A 12828-nucleotide genomic window follows, 5' to 3' on the forward strand; every position below is an offset into this window, starting at 1 on the left:
GAACCTACTGCAAGACTCAGAAATATTTTATGCTGCTTTTTACAGTAAAATACATCAACTTAAGTTAATAAAGCACGCGTCACGCTAGTTTCGGCGCCTATATTGCTGCCCTCATACCGGCAACACTGGGGAGACGTCGCTCGAAGTCATCGCTCGCATGGGGTGCAACTTGTAGGCGACGAGCGAACGCGACAGCCATCTCCATCGCGTCGCTTGTCGCTGTCGCGTGCAAGATCGCTTGCATGGGGTTTATACTTAAGTCGTTCAAAGTCGGCTACAGGAGGCGACTCATTGATAGGCTTTTGGTGAACCTCCGCATGGGCACCGAGCTTAAGGTTGACCTGCTGGGGGCCATTCAAATGATGACGGGCGCCTGGAGAGACGTGAAGCAGGATACCGTGGCCAACTGCTTCCGCAAGGCAGGCCTCGTGACGGCCAAACTTCCCGCAACCTGCGAAGACGGCGACAGCGACAACGAGTGCATGGACGACGCGTTTCGCGAGTTGTCGTCCCTTTTCCCGGCTGCCGTACCAGCCGAAGTGTCTGCTGACGATTTTGTGAACGTTGACAGCAATGTTCAGGCTGTTGCGAGCCTCGCCGACGAGGACATTGTAGCTGCAGTCGCAGGGACCCAGGCCGACAGCTCGAGTGGCGACGAAGGTCGTCCGGACGAGGGGGCGGCTACACGCTCGTACTCCGCCGCTGAAGTGGCGGCCGCGTTCAGCTTGATTCGCCGTTGTTGCGGCGACATGGAAGGAACCGGGCTTTCGCACCTGAACAGCCTCGATAAGATCGAGGCTGGCGTCTTTAATTTCATTTGCAAGGCGAAGAAGCAGACCAACATAAGCGATTTTTTTTCACGCAAATAAAGCATTACGTTGCGTCGTGTGTGCGGAAATAGTTGTCATTCTTGAATGCGCCGATCGGTCGGTCATCGTCCGCCACAGGTAGTCTCTGGGCCTGTATTTTTTTATATCGAATTTTTAATATATCGAATTAATTCGTGATCCCCTTCGAGTTCGATATATCCGTGTTCGACTGTATATATATATTCGTTGTATATGTTAAATGGCTTTTACTTCGGGACGGCTGGAGTCTGACTTCCACCATCGGGCAACACCACACCCTGCTTTACACAAACAACCAGATCAAGCAGTGTGAATAAAAAAAAGGGCGAACTGGGCAAGTTGGCATTGATTAATCTTGAAAACTTAGCACTCCTACCAGATAAACGGAGTGAACACCACGAGTAGTCTCCTTTCTTCTAGCATGGTTTTAGCAGCAAGTTTTTGTTGAAGAGTGATTGTATGCCAATACAGTCGACTCCCGATAATATTAAGTTGCTGAACTGAGGAATTTTCGATTGATTAGAAGTGGTCCCGTAAGTTTTGCATGCACCCATGCAAAAGCATAACCATAATTCAATGCTAAAAGCCCATAATATTGGTTAATTAGAAGTTATTTTTCAATTGAGAGCCTCGAGGCGACCATATATTTTTTCAACAAAATGTGCAATTTTTCAAGTGCCAAAATAGCTCATTCATGAAAGGGTAAGATTGTTCAGTCAACGCCAGCGGGTCTCTTTGCTTGTCTTTTGTCGAGTGTGTGCCAGCCGTTCGTTGGGTTTATTACGCAGGTGCTTCCGATTTTGAGTGTACAGTGCAGACCACTTATAACAATATCTAGAAGAATGATCATTATAACCAATTACTGCTATATCTGGACTGTCAAGGAAAAAAAGAAAGAGAGGCTGGCGAACACACCTTTGTAGTTCTGAAACCGAATTTGCCATTTATGCTAAAAAATAAATGCTGTAGAAAGTAGGGTGGGCAAGATAGAACGTTTATTTATACCTCTAAACAGCATGTCAAGCATTAGGCACACTGAAAGAGTAAAAAACCTGCACTGGCTTTCATGGGAGTTGCAGGTTCGCAACTGTGACGCGCATTGCGTCCACCTGCTGAATGAACCCTGGCGGCAATAATTCAGCACGCACGAAATCAATGAGCTACTCGATCGACGACAGTGCACTATGCATAAACACTGGGGTCAGTATCAAAGACTGGCTATTGTCAATCTCATCATCACTGCTGCAGCTGTCATCACCTCCATGTGGCTCGGTAATTTCAGCGGCTTCCACAGTGTTGGTTTCACCCATGGGGAGCTTTCACCCAGGTGCACAATGGCTGCCTTTTCTGCTGATCGGCAAGGCCACTGGTTCCAGTCTTCGCGATCATGGTTCTCTCGGTTTTCAAAATCGCTGATATCATCGATGGCGCCAGCTAGTAAGTACTTCGAATCTTGCAAAATTTGCAGCTCCGTCTTGGATCGTCTAGTCTCCGTCGGTGCCATCTTCTACTAACTGGGCTGTTTACGGCTACCACGGCTACTGTAGCATATTTCGGAGCCCGCTGAGAGAGAAATTATACAAACAGTGGGCGCTGCTTCGTTTGTTTTTCTTTTCATTTTTTTCTCTTCTCTTTGAACATGTGGAGCACGCTTTATCTTGTGGCACGCTGCGCCAACTCGCAATGCACTCTGTGGCCACTGTGGCTTTTACAATTGGCGTGCAGGCAGATGGCGGGATGCGCTGCATGGTAATGAGTGGTAATGGTGGCAGATATGACCTTGTGTAGGTGAACTTTTCGCCCCGTTTTGGCTTCGTCCTAGGACACCAAAGCACTTCTTACAAGTTGTGAATGTGAAAGCATTAATGTCCAATCGAACGCCACTGGGCGGTCCTTCAAGTTATGAACACCTCGCGGACAAGCGGGTGCATTGAGATGCTTGGCCAATGCCTCCGGATACCACAAGGCCTGCGGCGCACTTCGATTCGTGATGTCATGCTACCTTGCCTGACTGCCATAGAATCTAATGGGCATGCTCCCGAGTAAGCCACGGCGATTTTGACGCCGCCACTTTCACCATGCCGAGCTTGGCAATGAAAATGTTGATCCAAGTAGCGTGATGTTGAAAAGCAAAGTACCCAGGACTGCTATCTAGGAGGCGCTGCTTTTGCCCAGTCCGTAAGACGGTTGGTTTCTGAGCATCGGTTCGTAAGTCTGAAACTCACTACTGCCAACGTTTTTCTTTTCCAATTTATTCTGTTTTTTAAGACATTAATTTCTTTATAGTGATTACCGAGGCAAGGTTAGAATGCAGGCGAGAGCTTGCACGGACAAGGAACACATGGACAGCATAGGCTTCTGAGTGAGAGGGTGACGTGGCGTCTCTCTAATGCAACACCTGGCACGGCACAAGCTGGCCCTTCCAGCCGCCCTTTTCTGTCGAGGAGTGCACGTGACGTGGCGTCTGGGAATTGAGGTGCCCTTTCACTGCTACAGATGTCTCACTCAACGGGCCATTTGATGCTTTCACATCAAAATGTGAAGGTTCTGTACAGGCAGCTTGGTAGCTTGCTTGGCGGCTGAAAGCGCAAAATCACATCAACTCGCGCCTGTCTACTTCGACCTCGGGAGCCTCTTAGGCTACCAATCAAGAATGTTGTGGGCTACTTTGAAGAGAACTCTCTTGCTCTTTTGCTTTCAGACAAAGAAGGTGGATTTGCAGTTTTGACTCATTTGTTCCTCAAGAAAGCTACCACTGCCATCAATTTTGTCTTTTGACCCGTGGCTGCCATTTCGTTGCCCGAAGCTAAATCTGAAGCAAAAAAGCTGTGCAACAAGTTGGGTTTCGAAAAACTGTCCAAAGCAGTCGATAAGTGCAAGAAACATAGCCTTGACATGCCCTTCACGGCGAAGACACATAAAACTGACTGCCCCTTGTGGGTTATTGTAACGGAAAGAGGGACATAGTAAAAATCTGTGGCACTATTTTTACCAGATAAACTTGACTTGTGTACTGTTGACAACCCTATTTTATTAAGGAACTCGGATGCTTTGACAAACTTTCTTAAAGAGAATAACGACAGTTTACAAGCTTTTTCAGTAGACATAAAAGATTTATATTATTCTTAACCGCACAACAAGTTGTTGCAGTGTGTTGAGGACGCCATTGATTCCTTTGGTGCGATAGCTTTCCAGAATCGCGCTGGTGTTCATAACAGCAGCCTCACTGAACTTTTATCCTTTTACCTAAAATCGACTTTTGTATCTTTTAATGACCGGACCTACATTCAAAACAGTAGTGTGTGCATTGGCTCATGCCTGGTCCCTGTCCTAAGTGACATCTACCTTGCTCATCATGACTGGCTGCTATTGAGCATGCTAGATAAATGAAGTGTCGTCAAAGTATGCCGTTTCGTAAATTATTTTTTTGTCCTTGTAGATTGCGACAACGCTGCTTTCCAGCTCACATCAGACGAAATCGTGAAAACTTTTAACAATTGCTTTCAGCTGCTTGTGTTCACCCATGAGATGCCTACTGACAAAAGCTTATGATTTTTAGGCCTCAATTTACTTATTTCACGTGACTGGATGTACGTGGATGTATGTACGTGGACGTGACTGGACGTATACTGGATGTACGAACCAAGAAGTGGGAAACATCTTTTATAATTTGACTTAGCCCATTCTAAGCTTGTTAAGCAAAGCATTACTAATCTTTATCTTACTAACGCCCCCAGGAAATCCTGTCATCATGCCATGCAGCGCAGTTTTGCGGGTCAAGTTGATCGACTATTGTGTGCCGGGTACCCGGCCACACTACTGTCAGCCATTGCTGAAAAGCTATTAAAATCAGCTAAAGAAGGACAGTGACACGGAAGCCCAAAAAAGAAATAATGAATGGAAGAGGCCAGTAGTCATACCATATTTGCACAATGTCTCTCACAGATTAAAAAAGATTGGCCGCAAGGATAACGTGGAAGTAGTATTTTATGCGCCAGATACGCTACGCAGGTTCTGTAGGGTCGTAAATCCGCTCCATCCATGTAATACTGTCTGTTCGACCATGCACAAGCGTTTTGGGTCTTGCATTGTTGGGGTTGTTTATTCAATTCTACTAGCATGCGAGAAGAGATATATAAGCCAAACTGGTCGCTGCATTAATGAAAGGCTAAAGGAACATGATTACAATGTGCACCAAGCAATACAAGGACACTTAGGAATTCACTGTTGCGACTGTGGATGTAAGCCGAATTTTTATGGGTGTGAAGTGCTAAAAAAGCACCGATCACAACTTACACGGGAGATTACTGACACTGATCCCATAGCAAGGGCTGGCCGCACATGTGTTAGCGGGCCATCTTTCTGCCCGTCTTCACAGGAAGTAAGATTTCTTGATCAGTTTAACCGTGCTTCACAGAATTGCACATTCTGCGACTCATGATGGTGCAGTCTTCTATTGGTGTGACGTTTTGTGAAGTGTCGTGGCGACATGTCCTGATGCTTTCTTGTAGCTATATATTTTGTGCAACTTGTCAATAAACTACAGTGCAGTCCACTTATAACGATACCACATAAAACGATATATCGGTTATAACGATGGGTCGACATGAGAGTGTCATTTTATGCATTAGGTCTATGGGGAAAAAAACTATTTATAACGATAGGTTATTCACCGCATATCGGATATAACGATCAAAATTTTGCCGTCTATTGCGTTTTCCGTGCCAAATAATCGTAACATTTGCATTGCTTAGTTCCCTGAAACGAACGATGTCGAGACGAGGCGATGTTTACCTCCATAAGTTCGTATCTGCCGCCATTACAGCGCAGCGTGTCCCGTCCCGCCCCCGCGCACCGGAGAATAGCTGAGTAGGCGCAGCCCGCCACAATATGGCGCTAGCTGCTTCATGCGCGTCGGCCACAATCGCTCCGAAAGAGGAGAGAGAGAGAAAAGCGACAAGCAAAGCGGCGCGGTGGCGCCCGTCCCGCGTCTCTCTCTCTCGCGATAGCAGGCGGACGCCACCGAAGCAGTGTGCAAACAACGGTTCAACCCAGTTCGAAGATGGCGCCGACAAAGCGCAATGCTGTGTCGCTTGACACGAAGATGGACATTTTGCAGGACTCTCGATGCGGCTTCAAGGTGAGCGCCCTCGTGAAGAAGTATGAGCTCGCCCAGTTAACGATATCAACCATCTTGAAAACCGGGAGCACCGCGATTGTGAAGGCAGGAGCTATCAGCGGCCATTCCGATCAGCGGAAAAGGGGTTAGAGACCCCTTGTACGCCGATGTTGAAGAGGCGCTTTGCCAGTGGTTCATCACCAATGGCTTAAAGAAGGCGGGCTTTCTGCGTAAGGACGAACTTCCCCAACCCGCTGAGACCGACCCGGTGGAAGTCGCTGACATAACCGAGCTCTGGGAGCTCGTTCCTACTGGTGACACAAGTGGTGTGTCGAAGGAGGAGTTTTTGACTGCAGACAGTGCTGCCTCGTTCTGCGATGAGGTCACCGACGAGGCGATCGCCGAAGATGTGCTGTCTCGACAGACGCAAAGTTGTGCGACGGTGGCGACGGCATCAGCGACAGTGACAACGAGATCGACAGTGGCTCCTTGACCTCGACCACGATGTCCACGCAAAGTGCACTGTCGTCGATCGACTCCTTAATTGATTTTATGCGTGCTAAAGGATTGCCGCCAGTGTTCGCGCAGCAGCTGGAATCCATGCACACCGCGGTTGTGAAGCTGAAGCTGCCGCAAAAGCAAGTGCAGATTTCGGACTATTTCGGCGCGCCTAATCCTTGACACGGTCATTGGCGCTAGAAATAAAGTTTGTTTTTCACGGCCTACTGTATACATCATCTATTCTTTACAGCAAGTAGCGAATTCGAAGCTGCAAAGGTATGTTCCGCAATTTTTTTTTTTTTTTTAATAACTGCAGTCCAGATATAGCGATCATCGGTTATAACGATCATATTTTTCGTCTTTCTCGATATCGTTATAAGTGGACTGCACTGTAGTTGGAAGTCAGCGCTCTGTTCCTTCATCTGGCCGGCTCGGCTTGTTTCTTCCTTTCTACGTTTTGCCATATCAGTTTTAGAATTGCTTTCTGCTGCTAGATTCGCCAAGCAGATGACAGACTGTTTTTCCTAAAATACTGTTGGCTTTAAGAGTAACAAAGGAGCTGTTCTTGTGCTTTTTGCTCAATTGGAAGTCTAATTAATTCCAAGTCTTTTTCAGTTCCCATGAACATCATATTAACAGGAGTCAACTGTACGTGCATTGCAGAGAGAAACAAAAGTGCAGACATCTTTGCAAATGGGGATCGTTGCAACACTCCAGTCTTGTCATGGCAAACAGCGCATAACTCACCTGGCATTGGTTGTCTATGTTGGTTGTGGCCTCTAGTGGTGCCCATCGCATTCAGATGTGTGGTAAAATGCGTGTCCGCTGACTGTGCCGGATATTGTGAATGACACAAACAATGTGTGTAACGTCAATTTGCTGTTGCCTCATTTGCGCAAAAATATATAAAATTTGGAAGCCGGAGCTGTTATTTCACTTCACCTTCCATCCTCGTTTATGTTTCTGCTGTTTGCGCCAGCCTCTGGCCACTTAGGCCCACCACCGCACGCCGAGCGACGGCCATCCGTTGAGGAGGTTGCCCACTCACCACTCTGCGGGGAGGTGCCTTTCCTCGGCTGCAGGAGAAGATGCGCCACACTTGGGGAAGCAGCCCTTGGAGGTGGCCCTCCTCCACGACATTCCCAATGACAGCCGGGTCTGCCAGGTCCACCACGCACACGCACGGCACTGGGCGCAGCCTCGAAGCGTCCCTCAAGGTCTCTGCCAGCCTCCTCTCCAACTGCATCACACAATTGGTGCACTTTTGGAAGCGTCCCATCTTCCCATTCTGAGTGCCATTTGCATGCACAGCTAGATATAGGCCCTTCCTTATGGAGGAACTCAAAGTATGCACAGGAGTTGTGCTTACAACTTAAGGCCCAACCACTGGCACGCGTCGGCATGCACCTACAAGCGAACGCTTTGCTTCGCATTGGTCGGAGGAAGAGGCCGCGCAACCGCTGGACACAAGCTCTGACGTGCGCCGAAGCTTGCTCCTCGGCTACGCCGGACTATCTGTCAAAGTCCGGAATAAAACAGCCTGCTGTAAACTAAGCTTGAAATAATAAGAGTGATAAACAATAAAGTTTTCACGATGTAAAGACCATGTTTTATTGTAACTGGTTTTAACGTGTCAACTTTGTCTTTCTGGACATTAATGAAATGACATACCGTCACATAATACAAGCTTGAGAATTGGAAGGTTTCAATAGGTGTCTTTCGCTGCCGTTTTCCAAGTCGTACTATTGAAGTGCTTATTCGAATGTATGAGTGCAGCTCATTTGCGTAATATAAGAAATATATAAACAGGTAATTTTCACAATTTATGCACTTCGTCCCCACAAAAAACCTGTTGATTGCTTTCAGCCTGCTATGATGTTTTAACTGAGAAAAACATTCAATTTGCTCTGTGAGGCACACAGTAATTGCTGTGGCATATTATTTTATTCCACAATACTGAATACAGTAGCTAACCATTTTTAAAACTCAGAAGAAATTAATAGCACAATACATATGATCAGCCACGAAGCATTTTATTGCACTTTCTTAATTCATGCCTTTTTTTTTAATGGCACAAATACTACTGCACTGAAATAATATATTAGTACGATTTTACGCTACAATAATAATCAATCAATCAAATGTTAAGGAGCCTTCGTACTGGTGCACTTAAGGAGAAATATGCGAGACAAAATGTACAGAAAACATGAATAGAGAAACAGAAACGGAAACAGTACAGAAACAAATAGAGAAACAACGTGCAAAAATAAGTCTGGCCTCATTGAATGCATCCAGAATAAATTGATATCTACCTTCAAGCAACGTTTCTCCCATTCTGGTGACCACAGTTGAGCCTTCTCAAAACATACCTCAACTCGCACCTCTACATTCAAGACTTAATCAGACCTTTTGTTCCTGTATAAGGTGGTTCATGACATTACAGATTCCTCAAAGCTTCTTGATCATATGCGTTTGTTCATGCCGCAGCAGTATACCAGGCAGCATTCCACATTCTTTGCCTGGCCTTCTTGCAAGACAGTGACTTGACTCCAAAACACATAAGAACTGTGCCTGTATTGACATACTTCAGAGTTCATTTCCTGTGTTTTGAGTATCTGTAGATAATCATGTATGATTAACTTCCTTTTACTCTTTGTTTTCTTTTTTCCCTATTTGTTTCTCTATCTCGCATTTTTTTTTGTCTACCACATATTCATGTTTTCTGTACATTTATGTTGCTCTTTAAGTGCACCGGTATGAAGGCTCCCTAGTTATTCCTGGGCACTATACTAATAAACATTTGATTGATTGATCATTATTGTAGCATAAAATCGTACTAGTACATTATTTCAGTGCAGTAGCTTTTGTGAAATAAAAATGGCATGAATTAAGAAAGTGCAATAAAATGTTATGTGCCTGATTGTGCTACTAATTTCTCCCAATTTTTAGTAATGGTTGGCTACTGTAACCAGTGTTGTGCAATAAAATAATATACCACAGCAATTATTGCGTGCCTCACAGAACAAATTGAATTTCTTTCTCAGTCAAAAACATCATAGCAGTCTGAAAACAGTAAGCTGGTCTTTTTTTTTTTTTTTTTGTGGTGACGAAGTGCACAAATTGTGAAAATAACTTGTTTATATATAGATTTCGTATATTATGAAAATGAGTTATACCCACACATTCAAATAAGTGCTTCAATAGTATGACTTGGCAAAGGGCAACGAATCTTAAGCTTGTATTATATGACGGTACGTCATTTGCTCAATGTCCAGAAAGACAAACTTGACATGTTGAAACCAGTTACAATAAAACATGGCCTTTACACTGAAATTTTTTTTTCTAGCAATACACTTGATGTGAAGGCCTCCCGATCAACAACCTAGAATAATAAATGACGTGCTCCATGAGCAAGATTTGACAGAGTCGAGAATCAGAAGGAGAAGATTTTCGAATTACGTAAATTTTAGCTATTCTAGATGTATATTTTTTTGCATGTGTGAGTGCTACAGGTGTTTCAATTCTTTTCTGCAGATTTTCTCGGAACCCACTTTTTCACGTTTCTTTCATGCACCAGCAATAAGCGTAATTATATTGACACGGATACGTTATCTGTATCCGGTGACCGTATTTCACCAGGTAAAAAATGTAGCGTTATCGCTCGGCGCAGGATGCCCCTGCACGCATCGGAAGTTTCGGGAATGTTATCGATGGTTTTGTCGGTTGTCTGTTGTCTATGAACCTCGTATAATCTGACTGCACACGTGACATGAATCTACCTTTTTCATTTTCCTGTACTGCCCTCTGCCGCACGCCGCTGAAAACGTTTTGGAAAGGTCCCGGGGCTTTCGCCAGTTGATTTGTGTACCTGCGCCCACGTTGAGTGCATGCTGGTTGTGCATTTCGTGGATCACGAATCATTATTACTGGCTTCTTTGGGACAGCATGTCGTTCCTGGAAGCCATGTAGCACTCACTGACTACTGGGTGAGCAGGCCTAACTGCACTGTTCTGCAAACATTGCGCCCGATAAAGGCACGCTGAGTTCCGTTTGGCAACACGGCTGCCTTGGAATTTGTCACCGATTTCTACACTTGGACATCCCTTTTCGTATTTTTCTGACACATTATTTAGGCATTTCACATATTCAAGAAGCCTTCGAGCGTAGCCTTCTGTGTCGGATTTACCAGAATGGCGCACTTGTTTACATCGACATCTACAGCCGCAGGTCGTTGTCATCGTCAAATGTTACGAGGAAAGTGCATCGTTGATATGAAATAGTGTCAAAATGTAGCAAAACATGCACGTATGTGCATATGTACCATGTTGTTATGCCCTGAGACGAGTTAATATGAGTGGCTAAACCAATTAAACCACAGCAACTGTGATCCAGATACATATATTACGGGCTGTTCATTAACTCATTCTCGCTTTTCTTCAACTCCATCATACTTAGTTTTAGCGTGCCATAGAGCATTATTAAAGAAAGCTGTGCTCGCATAAGTGCTCATTTGTAGGCCATGTTGTTCTCTCACGAAAATGCGCAGATGCCATTGCTCACATGATGTTGGTATAACTGAGTGAGGTGGTTGTTTATGCCCTGCTGTATACTGAACACACAGTCTCTTGTTTGCCGCTTGACGCAGAGCCAAACAGTGCATCTCTGAAATTGAGAAATGTGTCGGCAAAGCAACCCGTACAGGCCCACCCATATGCGTAGTGAATTCGGCTGACAGCCTAGAGGTACGGTGACGTACAGATGTTGGCACAGCGCTGTGTCGCCGCTTACCGCTTATTGTACTTATTGCACCGTGCAAAGTGAAGTGTAGCTGATTTCAAAACGCTAAGGCCAGAATTGAACTATAAAAGCAGCTTCGTTCGACCTAACCGCTTACATTTCAGTTCAGGTCCACGGGTAGCGGGTGCACGAACTCAACGGCGCCAGCTTAACCTTTGCTGAACAGGATCGACATTGGCTCAAACTTCATGGGCCCGGCTTGAAAAGATTAAAGCTTGTGCATTTCAACTTGGTAGGCGTGTTTGACTCATTCTAACACGATCAATTATTAAACAAGCGAAGACACTGCCACTATTGCGTTGTCGGTTCGACGGTCGAACGTTGGTCGGCACGCTGATTTTGCCCGTGCCGTCGACAAGAAAGGCCGTCGCAGTACAACTTGCGCTTGTCGGTTGCGTCGTTGTCGACCTGGTATGATAAAAAGGTTTCAGTGACGCACAATAGTTGGTCATTCAATAGAGTGAGTGTCTTGTCGGTCTCGTATCGACCCAGTGTTGCCATGCCTTGTCACATTGCTGACGAAGTCAGCAATGTGATGTACTTAAGTGTCGCCCAAGTGTAACGCACCAGTTTTTGTAAAATTTGCTAGCTATCAATGAAAGGCGGCAACTACCTGGCTCACGGTGCAGTTTGGACTACTCGGACGATGTCCTGGCCGCTTTCTCTTTTAAAGTGCAGTTGCAGTCTTATGCTACGCATGTTTTCGGCATCGCACCGATGTAGAGCTACCAGTACAGTTTCAACGTGGTACACGGCACAAGTGTTTGCAGCAGTGCCTGTCCGAATGTTCTTTTTTTTTTTCAGGGGACTTTCCAGCGAATGGCCACACACGCTACTCTTCCAAAACATTTCGCGACTAATCCGCTAGGGCAGGGCACATGCGCTGTCGCACCACGAGAGAGGCGGATTGTGTAGTAGTTTCTAGAAGGCGCGCGAGCACCAGCGAATACAGTGGAACTTTCGACGACTGATGTATGAAAACCGGCGCGCTTGACCCGCAAATGAGGTTTTTGACGATCGCCGACATTGCTCACCACTATAGTTGCGATTGAGTTTCAATCATTTTTCACCGTCACCACAACGTGACAATATTTCTAACACAGATTTTTTCAAGGATACTTGCATGCCGAATTCGTACATAGTTGGCTGTGCAATGAGCTACCAAAAAATGAAATGGTACAACAGCTTTTGATATAATATGGCATCGTCGTGCCGGTGCTTGCAAAGCGATCTTGTAGACAGACGACGCACGAGCGCTGATGTCGATATTTTGCGCACTATTGTTACTTCAACGCTGCAGCAGGCATACACGCATTAATCAAACATGCTTTTTTATACCTAAATGAGCTTAGTTTACAGCAGGCTGTTTTAGGCCGGACTTTGACGGATGAGAACAAAATAGTCCAGCCACAGTGCTCCACAGCCGAGGAGCCGCGCGTCAGAGCTTGTGTCCAGTGCTATCTTCCTCTGGCCAATGCGAAGCGAAGCACTTGCTTGCCGACGTGTGCCAGTGGTTGGGCCTTTATGCTGGTGGTCGCCCCAATTTCTTGGCGCTGTGCCTGT

The 12828-nt window shown here is 45.7% G+C and overlaps 1 protein-coding gene across 1 annotated transcript in view; it reads right to left on the reverse strand.

Annotated features, from left to right (window-relative positions):
* xmas (RRM_XMAS2 and SAC3_GANP domain-containing protein xmas) overlaps positions 1-12828 on the reverse strand; it is a 388469-nt gene that overhangs the window by 144585 nt on the left and 231056 nt on the right. Inside the window, exon 20 of the mRNA XM_050172352.2 lies at positions 7517-7708. Within this exon, the coding sequence (XP_050028309.1) occupies positions 7517-7708 (192 nt within the window). The remainder of the gene's footprint in view (positions 1-7516; positions 7709-12828) is intronic.

The sequence above is a fragment of the Dermacentor andersoni genome, chromosome 6, assembly GCF_023375885.2.
Source record: "Dermacentor andersoni chromosome 6, qqDerAnde1_hic_scaffold, whole genome shotgun sequence".
Taxonomy (NCBI): domain Eukaryota; kingdom Metazoa; phylum Arthropoda; class Arachnida; order Ixodida; family Ixodidae; genus Dermacentor; species Dermacentor andersoni.